The 25,389-nt window shown below is 35.1% G+C and overlaps 2 protein-coding genes and 1 long non-coding RNA gene across 8 annotated transcripts in view; 2 read left to right on the forward strand and 1 right to left on the reverse strand.

The window, feature by feature from the left end:
* Window positions 1-1,544: 1,544 nt before the first annotated feature.
* On the forward strand, window positions 1,545-8,943 carry LOC114521181 (serine protease 23-like). 4 transcript variants are annotated; one of them, XM_028541609.1, is made up of 4 exons: window positions 1,546-1,659; window positions 3,957-4,071; window positions 4,176-4,702; window positions 7,491-8,942. In XM_028541609.1, the coding sequence occupies exons 3-4, from the start codon at window positions 4,177-4,179 to the stop codon at window positions 7,985-7,987; spliced, it is 1,023 nt and encodes a 340-aa protein (XP_028397410.1). In that variant the 5' UTR covers window positions 1,546-1,659; window positions 3,957-4,071; window position 4,176; the 3' UTR covers window positions 7,988-8,942. The 4 variants fall into 4 exon arrangements, with proteins under 4 accessions (XP_028397422.1, XP_028397410.1, XP_028397402.1 ...); XM_028541618.1 differs by lacking the exon at window positions 1,546-1,659 and adding an exon at window positions 3,052-3,674; XM_028541621.1 differs by lacking the exon at window positions 3,957-4,071 and having other exon boundaries at window positions 1,545-1,659.
* LOC114521164 (unconventional myosin-Ia-like) overlaps window positions 1,693-25,389 on the reverse strand; it is a 28,528-nt gene continuing 4,831 nt past the window's right edge. The window contains exons 5-36 of one of the 3 annotated variants that reach the window (XR_003686786.1): window positions 25,243-25,347; window positions 25,120-25,166; window positions 24,828-24,891; window positions 24,479-24,492; window positions 24,291-24,375; window positions 23,987-24,093; window positions 23,663-23,810; window positions 23,421-23,539; window positions 23,245-23,331; window positions 23,029-23,094; window positions 22,811-22,915; window positions 22,646-22,708; window positions 22,522-22,575; window positions 22,147-22,290; window positions 21,747-21,861; window positions 21,494-21,549; window positions 21,343-21,408; window positions 21,192-21,259; window positions 20,954-21,025; window positions 20,658-20,733; window positions 20,178-20,246; window positions 19,856-19,948; window positions 19,648-19,704; window positions 19,497-19,565; window positions 19,240-19,314; window positions 18,792-18,923; window positions 18,370-18,476; window positions 18,020-18,146; window positions 17,622-17,774; window positions 17,322-17,449; window positions 16,057-17,180; window positions 1,693-3,022 (exon numbers count right to left, since the gene is read on the reverse strand). Coding sequence is in view for 1 of the 3 variants with exons in the window: in XM_028541589.1 (XP_028397390.1) it covers window positions 17,042-17,180; window positions 17,322-17,449; window positions 17,622-17,774; window positions 18,020-18,146; window positions 18,370-18,476; window positions 18,792-18,923; window positions 19,240-19,314; window positions 19,497-19,565; window positions 19,648-19,704; window positions 19,856-19,948; window positions 20,178-20,246; window positions 20,658-20,733; window positions 20,954-21,025; window positions 21,192-21,259; window positions 21,343-21,408; window positions 21,494-21,549; window positions 21,747-21,861; window positions 22,147-22,290; window positions 22,522-22,575; window positions 22,646-22,708; window positions 22,811-22,915; window positions 23,029-23,094; window positions 23,245-23,331; window positions 23,421-23,539; window positions 23,663-23,810; window positions 23,987-24,093; window positions 24,291-24,375; window positions 24,479-24,492; window positions 24,828-24,891; window positions 25,120-25,166; window positions 25,243-25,347 (2,810 nt within the window). In the remaining 2 variants the exon portion in view is untranslated. Of the gene's footprint in view, window positions 3,023-15,282; window positions 15,646-15,773; window positions 17,181-17,321; window positions 17,450-17,621; window positions 17,775-18,019; window positions 18,147-18,369; window positions 18,477-18,791; window positions 18,924-19,239; window positions 19,315-19,496; window positions 19,566-19,647; window positions 19,705-19,855; window positions 19,949-20,177; window positions 20,247-20,657; window positions 20,734-20,953; window positions 21,026-21,191; window positions 21,260-21,342; window positions 21,409-21,493; window positions 21,550-21,746; window positions 21,862-22,146; window positions 22,291-22,521; window positions 22,576-22,645; window positions 22,709-22,810; window positions 22,916-23,028; window positions 23,095-23,244; window positions 23,332-23,420; window positions 23,540-23,662; window positions 23,811-23,986; window positions 24,094-24,290; window positions 24,376-24,478; window positions 24,493-24,827; window positions 24,892-25,119; window positions 25,167-25,242; window positions 25,348-25,389 lie in introns of those variants that run through there. The other 2 variants (XR_003686784.1, XM_028541589.1) reach the window with 2 other exon arrangements.
* LOC114521228 lies at window positions 14,811-15,871 on the forward strand. Its single transcript, XR_003686793.1, has 3 exons — window positions 14,811-14,839; window positions 15,599-15,631; window positions 15,822-15,871. It is a non-coding gene; the product is annotated as an uncharacterized LOC114521228 (long non-coding RNA).

Consider the following 25,389-nt stretch of genomic DNA (forward strand, 5'->3'; position numbering starts at 1 on the left):
ATTAAACTCAATTGAGTTTTAGTTAGATTTAGCCACTTATAATATGGAAGGCCACGGTATAAAACTTGTTTGTTCGGATAAATAGACCTTTACAGTTGCTAAATATAAGAAACTTCAAACGGATTAGATTTTAGTTGTATCAAATTTCCTTAATGGATGAAGAGAGTGACAAGGTGACATTCTTCTAAAAGAATAGATCAATCACCTATATGGCAGGTCTGCTTTGGTCTGTGTTCTAGTATAATATTTGCATGTTAACGCATTAGGTTAGAGCAATATTTATGACGTCAATTGCAGTGTATACAATGTGTACCATGAAGTTAGTATGAACAGTGCATGTGATGAAATGCCACGCCATATATAACGATAATCGTTTTTCGTTAAGACTAAAAAGTGTGCCCAAGCAATACTAAATTGAAAAGCAGAGCTTATATATATATGTCCCTGGCGTCATGAGCATAAACTACACGCATTGTATCCGGCCATTTTGAATAGAAAACAAATAGGTAAAAAATTACCCTACGTGTCAAAGTAGCAAGTATATGAAATTCTTTTTTCGGTTATCTATATATGGATATTTGTTACAACCGATAGATTACCAGACCTTTTTTACACAAAATAAACTCTTTATATGTGCAAGGATAGAGATTTTATCACGACATTAAACAAGACCAACATAGTCTGCGTGGCCTGACCAGCGTGCAGTGTGTATGTTTTTCATATATATACTCATGTAAGTTAAATTACATGGCTGGTGTTTGTCTTCTGCCAAAAAACCCGAATATATATAGTGACCATATTTATACAGTATGACAAGCATTCTAATAAAAACATCTAAAAATGCGAGCAATGGCAATGCATTTGTTATTGGATATTCTGGCCGTGCATAAAGACAATGAAAGTGCATGACGATGCTATATAATAGCCGTGAAAACATGTATAAACGCCCACCGCTTAATAATTTTCCCTACAGCAATCTAAATTTAATACTGCGTATGTTCCGGTTCGTCACTTGCTAACCTTTAACATTTTAAAACATGGAAAAATACAATAACTAAAACAATATTAACTGAACAATATCATGAAAGAAAGGTAATTGTTGGACACAGTCAAAAAGAGTCTTTTATATGTATTTTTATCGCAAGAATTTTCGAAATAATACTTTGGTATGTGTAAAGAAATTTACTTCTTGAAAATTTATTACGATATTGGTCAGGGTGTTTTTTGAATAACCCAGTAACCTGACCGGATGAACTTTTATATATGTCATCTTTTCATGACTATATAAACTTTGACCAGTTCACAGCAGATTAATATAGAGAAATTAAAGATGTATGCATGTACGATTAAAAAATGTATATATTTTTGTGGTTGCTCGTTATATCTTGTTGTATTTGCAAGGAGAAAACAACACTGACTCTTCAAAGATCATTGTTTGTATGGCAATCATTTAGATTTAGGAAATTCATTTCATCCATAATAATTTACAACATTAGCATACACTTCATCGCAATGCCTTATATACACTAATTACTTGTCTCATATAAAATTCCTTTGATTTTGTAGAGCTCTATACACACATTGATAGGAATTGAAAAAGGTTGATATTTGTGGACGGAAATTCGTATTATTTTCAGGAATAGAAAAAGTATAACTAAGGTAAGAACCAATTCTTGTTGAATGTTGCATGCAATAATCTTCTATATAGCCGTGAAGATATTATGAAAATAAGCCCACTTCGCTTTTCAATTGCTCCTCTAACGTCACTCGCCGGTATATAGGCTGCTGTGGACAGTTAAGGCTGCTTTGCAACTAAGTATTTTTCACACAGAAGTGTTCGTGAAGAGTAAACAGTAAGGTTAACAAAACTAAATGCGTTGTTTCGCAATGGTTTGTGTCGAACAGCGTATACAATTCAGTTATTCCAACCAATGACTGTGGTATCGTTACTATCGCTGTTATAAGTGGGGCGAACGACGCAGCAAGCATAAAGCATGCCAATAAATCATTACCTTGCATGATTGTTTCTGTTTGGTCTTAATTTGAATTTGAAACTGAAATCTATAAGCGCATGCTCCTGGCTTTAAACTTGAAGACGCAGTTGTTATATCACATGCTAACGTGATGCAATAAAGTTGCTGAATGTCTTCATTTTTGTTTTGTTTTTAAATATTGGATTCACAAAATTATTGTAATCTTCGGAATTTGTTCTCTTTGATATTCCCTCGAAATAGTGATTGTGCATGGTGCATGGTTGTCTCTTGTTACCTAGTGTTCGTCGGCAAGTTTCGAATACAAATGTTCAAAGGCACAAGTGCATGGAATGGATATATAAATGAATCAAACTTATACTAAAATGAGTTCGCGGTAATTTTTCACCAGTCGTATATACAAATATCGAAAAATATACACTTCCAGCAGCCCTCATAAACGTGATGTGGTTTGCTTTTGGATAATTGCACGAAAGGTATCAACCAATTGCAAGAACCAGGACGCCGTGGGTGCGAAGGCTAGGTTGGTGTTGAAGTGCTGTGACAAAAGCATTTGCATTATGAAATTCTACCATAATCCTATATACTCTTAAAATGATGGTATCGTTTACTGACTCACGTGTGTGAGGTCTAAATACGGTTTATCGAAGTTCAATATAGAGATCATGCACATATATCAGAATGTGTCGACGGGGGGCGCATAAAGGCAGAAGCATTCATTGTCGGCCAAATTCGGCAAAAGCCGGGCATGTTGCCTAATTACAATAAAGAAGAGACGTAAATTCATTTCTATATTTTTGCTGCGATACTGAACAACCGTGAATGCTGCCTTAACCAAACAACATGTACAAATTCAGTACAAATTTTACGACCACATCCGAACACCGCGAGTGTACTGAAAACTTACAGACGCGAACATGAGCAAATTCTTTAAATCACGAGACATTAAAATTAGAAAATATTTCGTCAGCAATACTCGACATCCGTCGCATGATGTATCTTCCCAATGAAACAGCGGCAAACCCTGGGAGCTGAAACAAACCGAAACATTTCTTTACAATGTCATAAGTAACAAAAATTTTGCAACAAAGACAAAAAATCTTAAACTCGTAATAGGGCTCCTAGAGAGCGTAGATATAATAAAGGCCTTGCTGTGTTAGAAAGGAAATAGCCGCATGTGTTTGTTTCTAGATAATAAACCCAATATGCGGAAGAATGTTAGAAACTATTAAAATTTCGGTCTGTTAGACGTAGAAGAAAAATATGTTGTAATATATTTAACCCCCATTTACCCTCGTACTAAAAATAAATGACATTTTTCATATCTGATTTGAGCCTTAATCAAGATACAAAAAGCTGCTAGGAAAACATGGCACCCACTGTCAGATTAACGTTCAGCTTCTTCTGACCTGATTATCGCGCTTTTGTTTACTGTTTGTTTTACGGACTTTGAAAGCAGACCTACATAAAGCGGCATTCCTAACGCAGCCCCACTTAGAAGCTGCTAGGCATAGGTAATCATTCTGAGGTAAACTGCAACTATTTTTAGGATACAGGTTCCGCTTAGTTTAACTAATTACACCTTACACATTGCGTCCCCTTAAACACGAAAGCATTTTAAGCGGACGAAATACAGGTGTCTGCTGAGTGATTTGCCTTTTAAAACCTCCCCGCAAGATACCAGTAAGTATTCGAACAATCTTAGTCGTATTAATAAGTCAGATGGGGGACACAGTTAAAATACATAAAATGTTTGGAAGAGAATTGCTAAGGAATTCCAACTATGACCGTAATAAGCAAATATTGTACGAATACAATCAGCTGTGATTATGCTTATTTTGTAATGATAATCGGCTACCGGATATTTTGTTGTCATTGTGCTATCATACACGTAGCGAGAAGGACGAATCTGAAAGAGTTGCTGTTTGCTTGCGACAGAATACATTTTCATTTCATTTCATTCAGGTATTTATGAACCTCGCAACCACGAAATATTTCTGGACTTCATATTGTTGATATATAATTATCGCTTCAGTGGACAAGAGTGTTCTTAGTTATGAGGCATTCATATAGACATACAGTTGAGTGTTTATTACAGCAGACCGATCACAGCGCTAACTTCGATATACAGGTTAAATTTCAAGAATACTAAAAACAATTTTTCTTCTTTTAATTATTAAACAGGATGTATGAGGTCAGACAGTTTCACGGACGCAGTTCAAGAAATGAAAGAGGACATAACATGAGCTCACTTCTTGCTATATTTATCATCATCTGTAATCTTGCTAGCTCTGGGTATTGCAGAAGTGTCAATGAAAACACTTTCACTAAGGAAGTACAAGGAAACGACCACAATGATGATGAAGAATTTGATTGGCAGTTATCGACCGACAACATTGACTTTTATAAAGTTCTACATGGTTTAGACTTGGAAGACATAATTATGTTTTTAAAGAATGCGCCGAACGATGTGGAAGATAAAACAACTCCAGTTAAAACACGACAAAAGCGATCAGCAGCAATGATATTTGGTAAAGATGATCGAAAGCAAATCACAACATCATCAGATGCAGAGGTTATGCCTTACGCTGCATCAGTCAAAATTTCGACTGGTTGTTCAGGAACACTGATTGGTCCAAGACATGTTCTTACTGCAGCCCATTGCGCATACACAGGAACAAAAAGGAAGACTAAAACAAGACTAAAAGTTGGTAAGAATAGCTTTCAGTTTATTTTTGAATAGTTAGGTCCTCATGTAACCAAAAGAACGACGGTTAGTGCTATCTACATTATCCCCCAACACCCCCTCCCTCATCTTTAAATTTATAGTTTACAATGTCAAAATGAGACGTGGTCTTTAGGACTTTTCAATAAAGCGTAGGAAATGCGAGGGCACCACGTGCAATTTGAGAATGAAAACGGAATTCTCAAATGCACAGTCTGTAAGGATGAACCTATAATAGTAAACAAGTCAAACAATTCTATTCAGTTTGATATGCGCAAAACGAAAATTCCTGTCTAAGATGATCTGGAAGAAAGTGCAACAAAGATGCAGTTTCTGAATGATTAAAACTTACTTATTTTACTGAGGACGACAGGCTTGATCATGGTATAAGAGATTCATTTCGGAAAACCAAGTGCTGCCAACTTTGAAAATAGCATTCATTCTTTCACAGTCGATAATTACACTGAGAATTGAATTCATTTTTCATGATCGCATAACAAACGTCGTTTTAAATTTCCAATCTTATTCGGCGTTCCACAACTAAACATGCTTTTTCCTAAACTGACTATAATTTGCTGTGAACTCCTGAAAGCTTTTTAAATTACACTTGACAGAAACAAAAAAGCATGACGAGTTAAGCGCCATTAGATAAATGAGGTGAATAGGATCGAAAGGCATTTGAATGAGGTGGCTGAAAGAAATGATATCTAAACATGGGCTATTGACTCGAAATCTTTGTCTTTGTCAAACAATACATGCATGAAAGAAAGGAAATACCCAAAATTCACTGAAGAAAGCAGATGTAACCCTGATTTGAACTAGCAGTTTTGCGACTTATCATAATTTCATTATGACTATGTAACATCACTGTTGCAAATTTAAAATGCTCCTATAAAAAGAGGGAAAGAAATCGACGCAGTCGTGAAGGTTAATTATGTTTTGCTTCGAAGGAGCTCTACTAGCATTCATGCTGTGTTTACTAAACAAAACTCTTTTTAATTGCTTTCCGACGAACGTCAGTGAAAATATGAACGAAAATTCCACAGGGTCGTGTCAGAAAAACGTTTTGATTAGTTCATGACAGAACACATTCTTTACTAATCTTTGCAGTCAAAGTTTGATTTTGGGAACAATGACGTCCGCTAATCCCACTGATTTACTCAACTTAGTAGTTTATTCTTATACCATCCATCTTTATCGCTCAATTTCGTGTTCTCATCTATTCTTTCCACAAATTCCGAAGAAAAATCCAAGTGAGGAAAACACTATATTGCGTTAAGAGTCATTTGGGTATAGTCTGCGAGTTGAAGTAAAACCTTAATTACATATAGCTTTGATAAGGAAGATTCTTGACAGACGTGAGCTAATTAAATATTCCAGCTAAATTAACTAAAGTATCTTGTAAAATGCTTTTGGTAAAATTTCATTACTTAAATAAAAAGGGCTAAAAAGTAAAGTAAATGCAAGCTAAGTCAACGAGTCATGCACGCACGCGGATACCGCTTCAACTATTTTGCACGAGTTGATCCGTCCACTTTTTTATACAGGGCTTGTGTGGCCTTATAGAGTAAGAGTTTAAAAATGTTAATGTGACCATACGATATTGTATACGAGCATGTATATGAGTATATGCGTAGGACTAAATATAAACAAAACAACCAAATAAGCAAACTGAATGTTGAAATAAGCTTTAGCTATGACTTAGCTCGATCTCTCCAGAAAACGTTTTGGCTTCCTACAGATCTAAATATAGCAATTCTGCAGAAGTCAAAGAATATTCCTTCCTTGCATTGTTTTATCGTCTGTAAATATGCTTTATTTTCTCGATATTGGATGGTTTCCTAAAGGAATGCGAGTCGCAATATTTTGTAGCGACAAAGACAAAAAACGAAGTGCAGTCCATGCATGATTTAACTAAAATCTTAACACATATTAAGCTGTTAGCTTAGTCCACAAATATTGCGTCTGAATGCATGTCTGAATATATTTGACATTCAACATGAATTTTTTGCATGATTGATCGTAAAAATGCACGAAATTCTCGAACACTTTGCTTTTGAACATATCACGCCCTAACGTACAAAGCCGAAGACGTTTTAACGAAATACATGTTTCATAGCAAAGTAGCATGTACTTTTAAAACTTTATCAAAGAGACGCTTTGGCTAGGAATACTCTGAAAGGCTAGGAATACTTTGAAACTTAGGCTAGGAATACTTTGAAACTTAGGCTAGGAATACTTTGAAACTTAGGCTAGGAATACTTTGAAACTTAGGCTAGGAATACTCTATGAGCACGTCAGATACCACTGATGAGCACTCTATACCATAAGCACGAAAATGGTTTTGTTCCTCCCTATTTAAGTTTACAAAAATATAAAAATATATTATATAAGCCATGCAACAGTTGCAGGTTCACCGAAACGCATGTGCATATATACATGCTCAGTAAGATGCGTAGTAAACTAGCGTATGCAAAGGCAATTCCGGCTGCATATATACCAATAATGAGAATACAATATTTAGACAAAACGAATTAAGCTGAGGAAACAACTCTGCGCCAATGTCAAACGCAAATGATTATAGAGTACTTCAACTTCAACTATACATACATGCCTGCATGCATGGGTATACGAAATTGAACCTATATTTTCTCCTTTGAGGATCAAGGGTAACTAAATGCCTCAAATACCCCCTAACAACCTTCAAGGAACAAGATGCAGAACTCGTATGTGTTCACAACTTCTCATTTACTTTTCTTCCTTAATTTGAACAGGTTTTCTCCACATGAGTGGCAGAGTTCGTTGGCGAAAAGTGCGCAAGGTATACGCTACAAAGGAATGGCATACACTAACAAAACAAAGTCGGTTGAGATACGATTATGCTGTTTTAGAGCTACGGCGAGAACACAAGCGACCATACATGACACCTGTAGCTTTCCACAGATCACAAGGTTCAAAACTGCAATTCAACGGTTTTCCAGGAGACAAGAAGGCAAACACAATGTGGCACACGCGTTGTAATATCTTCAGAGAGTGGCGTGGATTCCAATTAAATTTTTGTGACGTCGCACCGGGAATGTCTGGTTCAGGTTCTTATATATGGCGTGACAGAAATAATTACTTTGTAAGAGGGATTGCTATAGCTGCTGTAAAAATTCGGCAAGGACACAGAATATACAGATTCAATGTCGTCAATCCACTGACACGAGAGAAGGCGAAATCAATATGTAAATGGATGAGAGCTGGAAACAGTTGCAAATCGTTCAAATAATACTCATGCACTATAATAATATACACATGCAGGCAGACATAGCATTAGTCTATGCATGGCTAGCAAAATCTTGGCCACGACCAAGTAAAAAAGTGCATAAGGAGGTATATAACCACGACAAGTATATATGCACATCATTATGAGCTAGTGTGTATCATAGCCGAGAACATATCGCGTCAAAATGACAGAAATGAGTGACAATTATTTAATTAGAGGACTATATAGTGTACGTTATTAGAACATCAAGAATAAATGTGATTAATGTATAGTTTAATGAACGCGTCAACTGCATGTGAAGTCTGGTGAAGAACGATCTCTGAAATAATCCAACATAATTATATAGCGGACATACTTTGTTTTTATGCAACAACTATTCGGACAATATTTTACTTTTTCCAACTGATGCGGTATCCGTGTGCTTTGGAGAATTATATAGAAAAAAATGTAACGATTAGTCAACCTGATTCAGCTTGCTTTTGGTCATCTAACATGAAAACAATTTATAGCAATTAATTAGTGAATTCTTTTAACGGCCAAAATATACATGTTTTATTTGAAAAGAAAATCGTCTCGGTTATGCAAACATCGCTTTTTTATCACAAACACAGCGACTAATGCACGCCGGACTTCACAACGTTCATAGCTACTGTGACAAGAGTATACATATAACTTGTGCACATCCCATATGAATTTTGAATTTGTTTCCAATTATACGACAATAGTGTATTTTCTCATTCCTAATATATATTATATATTATATAAATATACGTGGAAATACTTTTACAAAAAGATCTATTAATTTAAGGACATTTATGCTGGTGTATAAAATTATCAGTTTTCATGCAGTCATTATTATCGCAAGTGTGATTCTTGATTATATAAAGAATAGTGATAGCATTGTTTCTGCAGTTACGTAATTCCTTAAAATATTATGTTAGCAATATATAAAACGTTATAAATCTATAATTAATAATAAAATTAAGTGTGCGTATATAAAGGTTTCTTTTTTGCATGTTAATCTCATGTGTTGTATTTATACCTTGGCTTAATTAAACAAGAGGTTGTCAGAGACGAGCCAGGAACTGCAGGGGTATAGAAATTAATCATTTTCCATTGTGCTTTAAGGAGATGGGGTGTTATTATACCATGAGCCGGATCCAGTTCAGCGTGTGAATTTCGATTTTGAAACTCGATAACCACAGCTAAATGTCTGGTAAAACTTTACGACGAATACAGGACGTTTAGATCATGTGTATCGTTGCATGAAAACACGTGTTGTATAGTAAGACATATTAAGGATGTCTGTGAGGCAGGCTTGTTGTATGATTTGCAAATATCACTCTGATGCATGCGTCGATATTCAAACAAACCTTGTACATAAACGTACAGTACATCAATTAACGACATACGCTCTGCTTTTACTTTAGAACGAGAAACATGAAATATTACTTCTTCTAAATTCAGGAAATGAAAATCACTATCACGTTGTGTATCTCTTCTTCAGTTTTGCTAAGCAACAAAACACTCAGCAAGAATTGATTCACGCACATCCACGATTCACACAGAATACATTCACAATTTAAAGAATAGATCACAGTTTGGCATTTGGTTTGGCCTAAAGTTATCATTTACAAGGGGATTTTAATAATGAATGTGTCGTTTAGAACGTGAACTTAAAGGTTCCAGTTCTCCATGATCCACTAATGAAAGAAGCGACCTCCTTATATGTCAACGATAGAAGTGACGAATATTCAGTGAAATGCTAGAGCTGCTACAAAATACACAAGTAAATCGTCTGTAGATAAGGTTTTCATTGTTAAAACTGATTCAAGCAGCTTCTTTGTCAAATTCGACTGCGTGCGGGTGAGGAGACTCAAACTGTGAGCAGATGTAGCGAAAGTCAAAACAATGTTACAAAAATCAAATAAAAGATCGGAAATCGTTGTTAATCTTCTAGCGTATCGTCGCCTGCAGCTTCATGTATAGTTCACGATGTTGGGTAATCCTGCTGCAGAATATTTGGTGTAATCCAAGCATAGGACACGTGCTGAAGTAAAATCTTGTGGAGCATCAACAATGATTGTGGGCATGTTTGTGCTATTGTTGCCTGTAATTGCATTAAAAAATATGAAAAGCAACGCTCAATCATTGCAACAATATCCAATTTTGAAATCTTTTGAAATGAAGTGCGCAACCCGCGAAGAACGTAAGAACACTGTTAGTTTTGATAAGATAAGATCTGCTTCCTATCAATCTAGTAAAACTCTGCATTGAGACATCTCTGTAAAGTGCTAACGAATCTCAATAATACTAAATACCAAAATACATCCAATTATTTATAAATTGTCCTTCGCCCGAGTCGGCCATGTTTACTCACTAATTGAACACGCATTGGGGAACCAATACTAATGATTACCGCCAGAACAAATATTGTTGGTAATCAATAACTTTAGTTTTACCGAAAGCTTATAAATAAACCGAAATACCGCATGTTCAAAGCGATTTTACCGAAGTGTAATCTATGATATTCAACCAAAGCCGCAATTCCACTGCATGGAAGATTTAATGATATCTCTGTTGTCTAAACCACATTGGCTGAGTGAAGTTTGGACTTCATTTTTACTTCAATGCAAATATTTATCCATTTAGTCTTGTCCTATGTACTAGAAACAGGGCTGGGTTGTAGTTGACAAAAGGGAGGAGCAATAATGCGGTGCGAGGCGACAAACCACGTGTTAGGCTTTTGAAAAAAAATGAGTTTGTAAAATTGAACTTTTGCAATACGCGAGAATACTAAATCTCGAGCAAAACACTCCACCGTCTCCACGAGACAGGTAATGCATTTGTCGAGGGCAAATAGCCTTCTTATCTGAAAAAAGAGAGGAACATGACGTTAAAATCAACGAGTTTGTTATTCTACGCACGTCTTATGCGAGGTATGATTTAATTTCTTGAGTTATGACGAACGTGCGGACAGCTAATAAATGCGCATGAGCGGTACAACTAATTATTGGGCGTTGGCAGGGAAAAATCGTTCATGTTCTTGACTGTGGTTTTTCCTGTTTCGAAATACTCTTTGCTTTTCGAAATACTCAATGCTTTTTTAAAAGTATTGATTAATAAAATGGCTGACAAAATATAATAAAATGTGTAAATGATAATTCCAGGAACGAAAACCATCACGCCATCATTTCTTATGCAATTCTTATTTGTAGATATACTATACATAGAGTAGGTACTCGCTAAATTTCTTTAAATTGTCTATTGTTTAATTACTTTTATATAGAATATTTATAGAAGTATAAAATATTTTAAATATAGAATAGGATAAATTTGTAAATAAAATTCCCAGACAGATTGAATAGCTTAAACAATTATTATGATGCAAGACATTTTGGCTATTATGATTTTAGAAACAACATGTCAAGATGATTGATCGATAGTAACAATAAAATAAATACCAATAAACACCAAGAACGGCAATTAATCCGAAAACCTTTGTATGTCCAGAATTTAATATATCACTTTGTTTAGTTTGAATGACACTGTAACAAATTTTATGAATAAAAATCATAACATGGTGGTCTTGATACTTAATTAAATTTCCTGGTTTATGTGAAATATTTAACCTTACAATCGAAAATGCCTGTTCGAGGTTTATCGCGACAGAAGTGTAGAACATATGACACTGACTGATACAGTTTATATTCTGCAATAGTCGAAGTTAATAATTTACTAAATTCAGATGATATTACAATTGCACACACACCACACATTTTGATCCAAGTCTTTTTGATCCAAGAGTTTCAGGCGATAGCCCGCAACATAAATTAAGAAAGTGTTATACGAAGGATATCTTGTTCTGCTCTTATCTTTAAATTTTATATAAAATAGGATAGCTATACAATATGTTGTCACATGTACAGTATATGTTGGCACATGCACCTTAGTTACCATCCAGTTGTACCAAAGGTCAGGGTCTCTAAGACCGTGTTTCGGTGAAATCCTTTAAATGTTCTTGTTAAGATGTGTAAAAGCTGTTAAAACAACGCACATGTCGCGACTGACGTGAGGGTATTTGTGTTATTTCAAAAGGAAGCCTTAATTAAGTTCGCAAAATAGGCGTCTTTTGTTCTTAGCTTGAATAAATAGATTGCTCGCGCGAAAACGAGGCGATAGGTTTTACGAAACATTCAAGGCCTCTCAAGTCTTCAGAGAAAACAAGTTGAGTAACCGTGCATGTATTAGCTTCAGTAAATGTATTTACAATACTTATATAAAGCTTTATTATTCATTCAGCAAAACTGCGTTTCGCACATAGCTATAACATTGTGACTGCAGAACAAGCCTTGACAAGGTCATTTGAACTTTTTGACCTCAAAACCGTATCTTGTCAAGCTTATATCCATAACGTTTAGCTGACAAAAGACGCTTGCCTTTAAAGAACATTTTATTCTCAACAGATAAACAATATATAATTTCACCAAATAGCTGTATGTCCGTATATTAGCTATAAACGAGACTCTGAACAAAATACCTAGCTTACTTTAAATTTTCTATTCAACACACACACCAAGACAAATATTTACAAGCTCTAGGCCAGACCAGGGGGCAATTTAAATGTTAAAGGCATTTTAATCTTTATGAAGCAAGATAACCTTAAAAATTTTTGCTTATAGCAACGGCTTGGTTGAACAGTTAAACACTATGTTTTAGTAAATTTTTAAACGTAGGAATTCTTTCTGCAAACCTTTCTTCGTATATAATGATCTTGTTAACTAGTTAAATGTTTCCGTGAATGTGTTTTTCATATCCAAATATGGTACGACAGGAATTGAGTCTCTTTCTGACGTATATGTGATTTTCTGCTTCGTAGACAAAGGGTAAAGTTATTGTCCTGGGAAAATTAGGTCCGGGAAGTTTGATCCTGTGATCGAGCCGAGCGCTCAGAATCCAGAGATAAATGTGCGATAATGCATAATTAGCAAGATGTGATCTTTGACTTGCACGTTTCTTTCACCCCACATGTTGTACGATGATGATGCAATTTTTTTAAAAATGTTGGGTATAGAAAGAAAAGTTACAGAAGTGTCATTCATTCAACTCTTCTCCTATGAGCCAGCTGAAAGGTTCAAATACTCGACACGACACGTACACAAGCTATGTCCATACCTTGACGCAGGGAAAAATTCCTTTGATTAAAACATTCTTTTTAAGCTGCCAAACTCAAGTTCAACATACGCATTAACCCTTTGTCAACCAACATACCAAAGTCAGTCAGTCAAGTGCTCTATACTAAAAATACACCAGACTGCATGACCAGAGGTCAATTTAATAGAAAGAGTTGGGATTTTTTTACAACTTTTTTGACCCAGTATAGCGTCATTCAAAATAATTAAAGAAACACAAAAACAATATAAACGCGATCTCGATTTTGGGCAAGATTACACTTTGTCAGTTATCAACCTGATATGATATCAATATATTTCCTGAAATCTTTCATTTATGTTCCGTGAATTGCATGAATAGTGTCACTAATGATAGACCAGGTTTTTCATAGTTAATATATTTATAGCATGGTTGTCGTGAAAGCTTTTCTCACACAAATATATAGACAAGATTTTTCCATAGTTTATATATTTATAGCATGATTACGGTGAAAGGTTTTCTCACAAATAGCTATATTATCTATATAGACCAGGTTTTCCATAGTCAATATATTTTTGACATAGCTGTGGTGAAAGGCTTTCTCACACAAAACCACAATCACATTCCGTAATTAAAAACAAATATATCTAAAATTAACGTAATTATAGATTCAGGAACTTTGACACAATGAAGTGATAAAAATCTTTGTTTGCTGTTATTTGTTGGGCCAGGTTAAGGGTCGTGAAGTCTGGAAAAAACAACTGCTTAGAAATACAGACGCCAAAACGTCTGACATACCATTCAAAATCATAAATAATCTTTCTTGTCTGTTTTCAATCTTTTGTCGAACCATCTTATTCTTGAACTGTTTTTCAGCTTTTTTAAGACTATAATTGTGTAGATTTGCCCAAGTCCATCTCTTGTTTTGAGGTAAGGAAACATAAACTGTTAACTGAACTCAGCTGTAAAAACCCTCGAGCTATTTAACCTTGTAGCTAGGTATCTTAATTGAATGAGACGCATGAAAAACCTTTTCAATTAAATCTTAATAATATTGGCCTGGTTCCTTCAGAATGACATAAAAGTTTCTTATCGTGTTGATGTGAACAGATGAAACATGAATAAAACAAAGCATGGATATCATTAATCAATACAGTATCAGCCAACATAAACCAATCTTGCAGTTACTGGATTATAATAGCTTTACATCAATTCAATACCATAACTAAAATGATGTAATGTACTTGAGAAGATCAATAAAAGTTCGTACAATGAATCGTTTGAGCATTTAAGTTGTTTCATGTGATAATGACACAAGAGACGATAGAAAACTCCTGTTCAATGAACGACTGCACACGTAACGTAAGCCTAGAGAGTTGAGGCACTTATAACATGGTATTGCATGATTGTACTCACTCACTTTCAGAGTTGGAACGAGCGAATTTAATTTGTATCCTGGATCAACGATATTCTGTGGAAATGTCGTTCACATGGGAAATCGTTTGAGCGACATCGTCGAGTTTAGATATTTCCTTTTATTGTCTGCTTGATTTAATTACTAAGAAACACAAAGATTCTTCACAGCTGCATGGGATTGCATGGGATAGGTCTAAGACTCAGGTCTCACGCACATGCAAACCCTTGCCTCAAACGACAAGTTTTTGCGAGTTCATACCAAAAGCCACAAAGAACATAATCGCGTTTGTAAGTATTTTTATTGAAAGCATTTAGTACTAGTTTAATTTTAAGTCATCACAATTCTAGGGGAGATCATCCATCCATTGATGATAATTGATATGTTCCTTCTTCGCTGACAAAGACGACAGTCTCGTTGACGTGTACGAAGATCAGCCTGCAAATCTTCGCACAAAATGTCGCATACATGCAGTGTGGATCATCCACAGCTAGCATTCACAAGATAATATTTTACGCTTCACATTATATTAACCTCAAACAGCAAACACCAGGCAAAGAAATATCTTAGGCTAGAAAATCCTAAAAATTCCTGAAACTGATGATAAAACTTTCAATTGCCTGTGTGCATGACTATGTCTCCATCTGTTAACCTGAGACTCAAAACTATTAAATTGCTGCTGAAGTGAAACAATCAATTGTTCCAATATTTCTTTCAAGCAATATACTGAACAGAGTTGCGGATATCAGGCCATTCTTATCAGAGATAAGGCAATCACTGTTTATATGTGATCTGCTACCCACTGTATGGGCTTCATTTCTATGCCTATATATTTCTTATTATTTTAAAACTACAACTATAATAGATACAGTAAAACATACAAGTTAGAAGAATATATACCAAAATAATTAAAAATCAATTTAGGATATTAACCATTGAGATATAGGTATTGACTGTCTGGGAAGAAGACAAAGTACTTGAGTCAGTGTATAGACACTTCAAGAGCAAAATAATTAATTGTTGCACTGTTTATCTTTCTTTTGTTGCAGAGGAAGTGTTGATAAGATATTGCATTAGCAGAGGTGAAGATAGACACCTAATTAAGCAGCAAGTATAAATATGTTCATTTCATACTCTATAATTGCTTATATATGAATATATTAACGATTCTTATGTTAATATGTATTATAATATGAATACAAATAACACAGGTGACTTTCATAGTAACAGTACAGTGTGGTCACATGGATCAGTGACTGCATGAATTTGTAGGTTAAAAAAGGCAGGTACAACTGGGATTGGGGCAGGAATATTGGCTGGAATTCATGTCAAAACAAATTATTCAGCACGTGGAAACGTCGCGTCGTTTGCCTGTCGTTTGCAAGTGAGTGAAGTGACGTACATGCAAGTTGTAACAACTGTGAACTGGCTGCAACCAATCCAGTTAATATCCAGGGATACTGACATTTTAATGAAAGCAGAAATTGCAATGTTCACATTCACTTACATTTTAACATCTTCCCATACCAATGCAGCTTTGCAGCCATCGAGTTAGATCCTGTAGTTAATTCATTCGACATCGTACAGTCGTACTGCACCACACATAATTTTCTTTTAATATATTATTTTTATTATTAAACCTGGATAGAGCGGGTAAAATAAAGTCCAAACCACAGAAACGTTTTTCAGGAACGTTTGGCCCTCTTAATTCAGATTTTCTACCGTTTATGTGATCATACAAAACGGTTAAAATACGCTTAGAAATTTATAAAATGTTCATTTTTCAATTTTGTATCATAAAAATGATAAAATAGCAATTCATGAGCCCGCTTATTTGGCCAGCGTAAAAAAACTTGAACCTTCCGTTCACTTTGTTAAATCTGTGTAGTTCATAAGACTTACAGAATATAAGAAACTTATTTCTAATTTAAATATTTATTGTTAATTCTGCACTGAGAGATTAACTTTCCTATGTAGAGTGCGAGGTCTTGCTGCAGAGCTCAGTTAGGCAAAGCTCTAGTGTCCTTTATAATGAACTACAAGACATTAAGTGTAGTATACAAACACACTGACACAGTACTTCATATTATTCACGACTGACAAGTCAGTGAACTTCAGTAACTAGGTTACAATGTGAGATTATCCAATATCGGCCCATAAATATTTTCGCGACGACATTTAATGTTTTAAATATGAACTTAAATAACTACAACATACTGCCGTGTATTCGTCAACTGTAAGTACTTGCCTTAGTGACAGAAAAGACGCACATGCATATAAATTAATCTGAGACTATGAAGTTTAGAGAACCCCGGAATGAAATGGTGTCGGCTTTTTTCTTCAATTCTCCCTCTCCAACATTTATTGCTACTAAAGGTATTGAATGATCAACATTCGAATTTCTTTTTCATTTTCTATGCGAGTTTCGTGCACAACTGACCATAAAACCAATCTGCAATCACACCTAAACTTTCAAACTGGCTTTGTAGTTATCACTCCTGTACATTCATATCATAAACTGCGATGTTGAACGCATTCTTCCCTCTTCTTCGAACATGCGGTGTTGTGTTCTCAGTTAACGAGGAAGAAAAGTTAAGATCCACCTGTGACTTTCTGAACTCTGCCTTGATTCTATCGAAAACAAAAAAAGTTTATTTTGTATTTCGTTTTCATTGGGACACATTAAGTTCCTCAGCTGAGATCGCTCAAAAAAAATGACTTAGTTCATCCAACCTCATAAATTGAGATCGTTAAGTGTGTTTAAACAATTACCTTGGCGTGATTTGTAAATTAACAACACAAGGAGGTTTCATATTTATGATGATTTTAGTGACCAGTTCAATAGTATGACTTGTTCGGAAGAGAAAATCGCCTTTACTAAGAGATTTCTGCTCAATATTCTAAACAACAAATGATTTATGCAATCAACCATACAAGCATCATACAAGAATGTTTCATTATAGTTAGGTTTACTCAAGCTAGGGTATTGCATGGTTGGAAGATTGCATCGTCAGAATACCGCATTCGGTGGTAAATTGTTCGCACTGTTTTTACTAATTTCTCAACTATTACCTTCTTTATATGAAACATCACAAGCTGGTCATAGTATGGACTGACTGATATGCGAGGAATTTCCCCAAAAGGAATTTTGTATTTGATCTGAACATTCTTTGGATTTACGAGCAACAAAGAATCGGAGGTGACAACAAGAACACGATTTACGGTCTAAAAAATAGAGATATAAAAATTCATGAAAAATTCAAAAAAAGCAACACGTCCGTCTAGAAAAATAAAAAATAGCAGCACTTGGTTCATATTTTTGATCACCCTCCTACAACCCCAACAGTACATGTTGTCATGAAGATGTTGACAACCATTATCAGAATGAAGTTTGTGATAGTTCACTGTATTGTTTAAAAGCTCAGATTAGGTTTATCTTTAGATTACGATTTTTCTTAAAAAAATGTTACCTTTCCGTTTTTCCGGTTAATTTTTGAGACCCAGTCTGCCCAAATTACTGGGGCATTATTTGTTGTCTTCTTCCATTTCTTATTATTTGACAATTTTACATATTCTCCTTTGAATGGAACGGCCACGCTAAAACAGAAAACACGTTAATCGAGTTCACTATGATTCACCGCAGGAAATTTATTATATTATACTTGATCTTTACATAATACGATACAAGTGAGGTTTCTTTCCTTAGCCTCGTTCTCCTGAAGGCTCCGTCTTAGTTTATAGGCAAACGCGAGGTATTTGTAATGTAGTGATGAATTGATGATCTGAAGGGTATTAAAAAATACATCATTGGCTAATTTACCTGTCTGGATACAAAGATTTCTTCCCTTTAAACATTTCACTCGCTTTCGCTTTCTCTTTCATTAATTTTACTCTTTCAGGAGATAAGCCAAGTCTGTATTTTCTGCACTACATTATAACGAAAAAATGAATGTCACATACAGTGGGATATAGTGGGATAAAATGGGATGCGACGGTGCAAAAACTTCTGTTAGGAGGCAGGAAATTAAAACGTAAGTTGTAAATACAAAGAAGCAAAAAACAAAGAAAGAATGACAGATCAAGCGCATGGTGTGTTTCTGGATTGGTGATACAGCAAGCGGCTGGCCTGCATGAAAGAATGAAATTCTCTAGAGATGTGAGGGCGACACTGCATAAATAATTTTAAAAAAATGAAATATAAAAACGGTTTCAAAATATTTAATTATGCTCGTTATATCTTACACGATGGCGGTGATACATCTCCTTTAAAAGCCCATTTGCCATTCGAAATCTTTGTAAACTTGATGGCCAACTCCTCTCCAGTGGCGATTCCGAAGGTAAGTTTTGCGAAAGCTTTCTCAAAAATCTTGAAACCTGTTAGAAATAAACACGAAGAAGATAATATGGTTCTGAAAAAGACATGAACCAAGAAACAATCTCTGAACTAATTATTGCAGCCATAGATCATTGGGATTAGAAAGGAATTAATCGGCAATATTTGTTTACTTAAACTTTGAAAGAGCATCCGTGCATGCAAGAATGGCAAACACAGTCACTCGATATTCTCTTCAAAAACAAAAACCGACAGATTACATACAAATATTGGGCAGGAACGTCCCCAAATTGGGAGATACACAGAGGGTAAGTGGGTCGCCGATAATCACGGAACCGAGAAGAGTGAATTACTTACGAGGTAAGATAGCCAGCAACGTTGAATAACTGCTGTGGCATGAGATCGGAAGAAACGTTGATATTCTTTTCGCACCTGTAAAAAAGTAATTTTAAACATCACAGAGTTATAGTTCAGTTGACGATAGCTCTTGTTGAACTATTAAATTCCTATTTGTCCAAATTTTGTAACACTGAGAACTGTTTTGGGCAAATAAATCATGTGAAATAATTCAACCTTCAAGTCTTCTAAACAATAAAGAGAAAAATTAGCCTTACCCGCCATCCTCTCACAAACGAAGCGATCATAATGGCTGCATTACGCTGCGCCCGATAATCCTTCTTTGCCTAAAATTACGTAGGAAATACAAAGGAAAATATTAGAATTGAAAAATATGATAAAGTTCATAAGAAATGAAAAGAAATATACCTTGAATCCTCTAAATGTTTTGCTAATCAATATTTGGCTGTCCTTCATTTTGATGAACTACAAAGTTGTCACAGAAAATATAGAAAAAATATAGATGCATGCAGATATTTTATAAATTGTCTTCGCTGAAACTGTGATATATGATGATGAGGCAAATGCAATAATTAACTATTGTATGTGAAGAAGTAGCTTAAAACGTATACGTTACCTTCTTCCTGTCACGAAAACCCTTATAACGTTTTTGTATGATGACTGCAAGATCTTCCAACTTTTCTTCTCTTCTATCTTCCAGTGCAAACAACTAAAATTAGGAAAAGCATGGGAAAAAAAGTAAAGATTAAATTGCATTTGTTCAAATATACAGAGTTCAGAATTCTGATATGACAACATGTAAGATTAATTCGCGTTTAAATCGGACATGATTCTGAATCTTTATTCGCCCAGGTGTAACGAATTGTAAAATTTATTGTAATACAGCTAAATTCTTCTTCTTCCATTTGCTGATGTATAAAAGTATAAATATTTTATACCGTTTGTGGATTTCGGATAAAAAGTTTGGTCCTTCCATAATCATATTCACTTCTTTTGATTTTCTGATACTGAAAATTAAACAACAACAATTATAAAAATGTTTGTTACTCGATTTAGAAGATTCTTTTCTAGAATGATTCTTTTCTAGAATGCTTCTTCTCAGGATGTTGCATACTGCCGAAGGCAAAAGAAACATAAAAAAAAGCACAAATAGCAACAAGAAGTAGCTGGTTTACCATGTATAGAATTGTTTCATGCAGAAACTCGTCTTAATAATTATTATATCCACCATCTGAAAGCTAGTTTCCAATCAGGAAAATTCTCGACCATGGTCGAATACACCATTTTCCGGCGGACTCGACTATGGTCGAATACGCCGTTTTTTGGCGGACTGGTCGATTACGCCGTTTTCTCAAAACTTGGATATTTCTGACGACGCGGACTCTTCATTGTTGTGATAAAAACAAGAGCAAAATTACCTTCAAAATCTCACCAAGTCCTTGTTTAGGATCACGATCCCACTTCGGCCATGTTTTTGGACACAAACTTTTGTATCTGGAAACAGGAAATATTTTAAAAAAATAGTTTATTAGAATAAAAAGCTAGTGCAAATATCATTGCACGTAATGATAAGTGAATCAACAAATGAAACCAACGACTCAGCAATATGGGTTGTAGACGTAAAGTTGAGACGGTGAAGACAAAGGGATGAAAAAGGGGGAAGCTTGAAACATTACGTTTCAAGTTGTTAAGAATCAATTAAGTAATAAAATACCTTTCCAAAGCTATAGAGTATTCCTGTCTATAACAATAACCAGCACGGCGAACACGAACGTTCTCCAATAACCTAAAAATCCATGCGTAATTAACAACGAATGTTTTTCGCTGTTTGGGGTCTCAAAAGCTACTGAAGTATTTTAACAGTTCGATTCACAACGAGCAAAATTAAAATCATAATAGTTTCACTGCAGGCGCGAGTGATGTCATTATAGGATGAATAAATGCAAACCTACCCTAAATACCGGACTTGATGCCTCACAGAATGTTCATCAAAAACTTTTTCCCTCTTTGCTTCATTTGGCTAAAAAAGAAAAATAGATATTCCACAATCCTTTGTTGTAAAATTCGACATGACAGTATATTCCCATAAAAGTTATACAATACCTTAATACACCTCACATAATTGGGATTTTTCACTGTTAAATTTTTCATCAACTGTGCTACGGACACCTGAATACAAGAAAGTAGTTAATAAAATAGACCAGAACGATAAAAAAGACAATAGAAGATAATGCAACACTCTCGAGCGGCCCACCTTGAATTTGGTAGCAGCAGTACTGGGTCGTTTACGAGAAGGTGTCTCGGGATTTCCTGCCGTCGGATAAAAATGTAGCAATTACAAATCGAAACGACATCATTAATAGAATGAATTTTAACACTCATTTCTACTAACCCAACTAATCCCTTTACCTAATGCCCCGGGTATGCATGTGGACAAGGCGAAGGACCGAAGGTGCCTTATTTGTGCATGCAGATCAAATACATGCATCGTCCTCAAAGAAAATTACCTTCTGGAAAAAGTTGTTGCAACAAAGGATGTTCGCATTGAAACATTGCTTGTGATAAATCACGAAACAACGGATCATTGTTCTTGTCCAAGAAGCCATTGACGTTGTAAGTCACCTGAATAAAAGAAAAATACATTGACTTAGGCAGAGAAAGATAACAAAGATTGTTCCTTACGTGCATGAGCCAACGACACACGGCGGGTTCCATTGTTTTCCGTGAAAACCCTCCCGGGTGAAATGCCTTGGAATTGTTTCCTCACTCAGTGATTACTGATAATAATGGGTCACCGTCATCAGAAACCCAATGGGTCCGGTGCAGAAAAACCGTTGTGTCAGCATTAAATATGAATAAAAAAGCAGCTCCACCGCCCGATAAAGTTACAAAACTAATTTTCCTTACATCTCCTGCATAATGTCGCAAAACAAAATGTCCTTGTCCAATCTTCAAGTTTGGTTTCCTCGGATTTGTACCGCTCTCGCTGTCATAATGTGGATGGTCCAGAAATTTCGCATTTAATTTTTCCAAAAGCGTCATATCGGAGGCCTAAACAAAATCACATCATAGTGATGATACTGTGAACACACCTGACTCGAAATCATTTGTTTAGTTCGAGTACAGAGGCCACAGGCCTACAAAGGCCAAAGTTAGCAGCACTTGATATTTTATATCGAATCAATATTTTGAAACAATAACTCACAATTATTATACAATTGTTATACAATATTAATAATCTTCATTTAAGTCACCAGTATAGATCAATGAAATAATCTGTACCTTTCCAGGTCGCAAACATTCTTCGTCTATCATGGCTATTATTCCAACATTGCTCTATAAGGCAGAAAAAAATAATTAAATGTGAATAGCCAACTGAAAATAAACTAAGAGTCAGTAATCTTACTTTTTCAATAAGATCACAAATCACAGAATTGTTGAAATAGTCGATGTGAGTCCATTCAATACCCTGAAGAAGAAGAAACAGTCAATTCAGTGTCTACATCATGAATTGTTCTTCCGGCGTTAAAAAAGAATGCAAATGCAGCAAAGCTGATCAAAATTTTCTTACCTCTCTCACATACTCGTCTTGTTCTGATTTTAAGGTCAGTTCAATGAATATTTGTTGCAGTTTTTCGTTGCAGTAATTTATAATGAATTGTTCAAAAAAGTTTTTCTGAAAATTGGAATGGAAAAGATATTAATTGTTTACTATAGATATGACTAGACCTTAAAGTTTAATTTCTGATCTTACTCCTTGATTATCTTAATCAATAATGAAGAGGTTACCTGAAACACCTCAAATCCATAAATGTCTAACACTCCAATTACTTTGGTGCGAGTTCTTCTTTTTACCTAAGAATGTAAAGATAAGCTGTTTGTATTCAGAGGCAACAGGGATACAGTGGATAACAGTGGATGCCACGAAATACCATTCTCTCCCATTCCTATATATCCCTTCATTCCTATTCCTTCATTCCTATCATATAATCATTGATTCTATACCTTAATACTCTGGTTGATCCTTGCTACCAACCAGGAAAATAAGCGATCGTATAAAGCTTTGCTCAGAGCATCTCTAGCGTAACCAGCCTTGAAAAAAAATGAAAATATCATCAGCCTAATTAGCAACAGTCAACTCATATACAACTTTCTTAAAAACCTGTGTTCGACAATTGTACCTCAGATGGCGATAAAGTTGTCTTGAAGGACTCGTATTTTGTTGCCACCGTTCTTTCTGTTAACGCCTTTTGTAACACTTCTGGTTCACATCTCAGTAAATCTCCAATAATTCTCAGCACTAGAACAACATGTATATGTATATGATGAACAACATGATATTTTAACGTCTCGTATCGTTCAATTCTCGTCAGTTTGAACTCGTTGTTTTATGAAAAGGTAATGCATAACGTAAATTTTTTACCCATTTTATTTGTGATAAATACACCGTCAGCCCCGTGATGAAATTGCGCTGCTTCAAACTGTACATTTCCAAGATGGAGAATTGCTGATATCAGCTGATAAATACAAAGTTTCTCTTGGTTTTTAAACCCAATTACGCCCATAGCACTCTAAAAAAAATTTAATTTTAAATCATAGTTAACCTTGGAAAACAGTGAATGGATTAGCATTTTTACAGTTCCCTATACCTACGAGAGAAAAATGACACACTAGCTGGCAAACTTGTGATATTCAGTTAGTCGCGAAAGTACTGGGGGGAATTTACTATCCGTGTCTCGTGTTATACCTCAGTATAACGAAAGTCTTCAACGTCGTTAATCGTTTTCACAGAAATGCAACCACTCTCCTTCAAATATGCATATTTAGCGCAGTTTCTTTCCAGGCCCAGGGCGCCTAAAATAAAACAGATGAAACATATATTCAACCAACTTAGAAATCGCTTGTTTTTGTTTCATCAAGTCATCACGTATTCCCTGACTTTAACAATTGGAACCTATGTGTTGTTATATAAAGTGAAATATTTTGCAAGAAGCACTTCTCCATTTTGATGTAGTTTTACTTTATTGAATATGCAATAAAATATTTCTTACGAAGAAGCTCTCCCGATCCACCATTGAGAAGCTGATAGAAAATGTGGAAACTTCTCTCCTCGTTGGCACGATGCACAATTCGAGACTAAAACACAAGAAGTTTCAACACAAAAATAAGAAATAAGTTCTAAATACACTGCATGTGAATATCAGATGATAATATCCGACAAATCACAGCTATTACATACCTTTTCCAAAAGATCTGGTTTTCCGAAAATCAACATGAAAAAGAAGACATAATAAATGAGTCATATTAAAAAACTAACATAAAGAAACTTAAGGGGGATCATTTATCCTAGCTGAACGAAAACATTGTGAAATATGAATTGAAAACGCTGTTGTATAAATATTACTGAAGGTCAAAGTTTAAATTTAGTTTGTTCAATGAATCTGAGGACTTTTGTGTTTTTCCTTTTAGCCCTTCGTTCAACCAGTTCATTAGAATCGAATGCATAAAGTTCAATAACTGCTTCAATTAAGAAAACACTGCATTAAATTATATATTTAAAATGTACGATGAACATTCTGTGAACTTACAGTTTGTTATGACACCACCAACAGGTTCTCCTTTGAAATCAAACTCTAAATCCATGTATTTCCCCTAAGACAAGCGAACATTTACAACATCACGCACGTACTTCTGTTTGTGAACCAACACATGTATGTATGTATTACGCACGCGCTCTACGAGCACATTTCAATTGTTAAGATGCATTGATTTCTGCGGTGCTGTATAGTGTCATTCTGTGAAACAGCCGCGGTATATAGCTATAGGCCTAACCCTAAACATTAATCATAAATGCATGCACAAACTGATACGTATACTTACAAATCTCGACGAGTTATCATTTTTTAATGTCTTGGCGTTGCCAAACGCTAAATATTAATAATGAAATACAACAAAATTAACTAGTTGATTGAAGAGAATAATACACAAATGTCGCTAACTTACCTTCCAGAATTGGATTACATTGAAGAAGTTGTTCTTTAACTTGTTCAACTTGTTTTCCCTTTCCAGAAACAGCCGCAACATACTGCATGATAATTTTTGAAGCTTCTACAAAGCGTTTCCCAGAAGTATTGTTGTAAATGCAAACAT

The sequence above is a fragment of the Dendronephthya gigantea genome, unplaced genomic scaffold (genome assembly GCF_004324835.1).
Source record: "Dendronephthya gigantea isolate DGI-Jeju-01 unplaced genomic scaffold, DenGig_1.0 000000F, whole genome shotgun sequence".
NCBI lineage: Eukaryota > Metazoa > Cnidaria > Anthozoa > Malacalcyonacea > Nephtheidae > Dendronephthya > Dendronephthya gigantea.

Bases quoted from the DNA above. Each gene is read 5' to 3' on its own strand.
- LOC114521181 (XM_028541601.1), top strand. From the start codon at position 3,775: ATGACCGTAATAAGCAAATATTGTACGAATACAATCAGCTGTGATTAT. The intron at 3,957-4,175 runs GTATTTATGAAC...ATTATTAAACAG, and splicing joins TTTCATTTCATTTCATTCAG to GATGTATGAGGTCAGACAGT. The intron at 4,703-7,490 runs GTAAGAATAGCT...TAATTTGAACAG, and splicing joins TAAAACAAGACTAAAAGTTG to GTTTTCTCCACATGAGTGGC.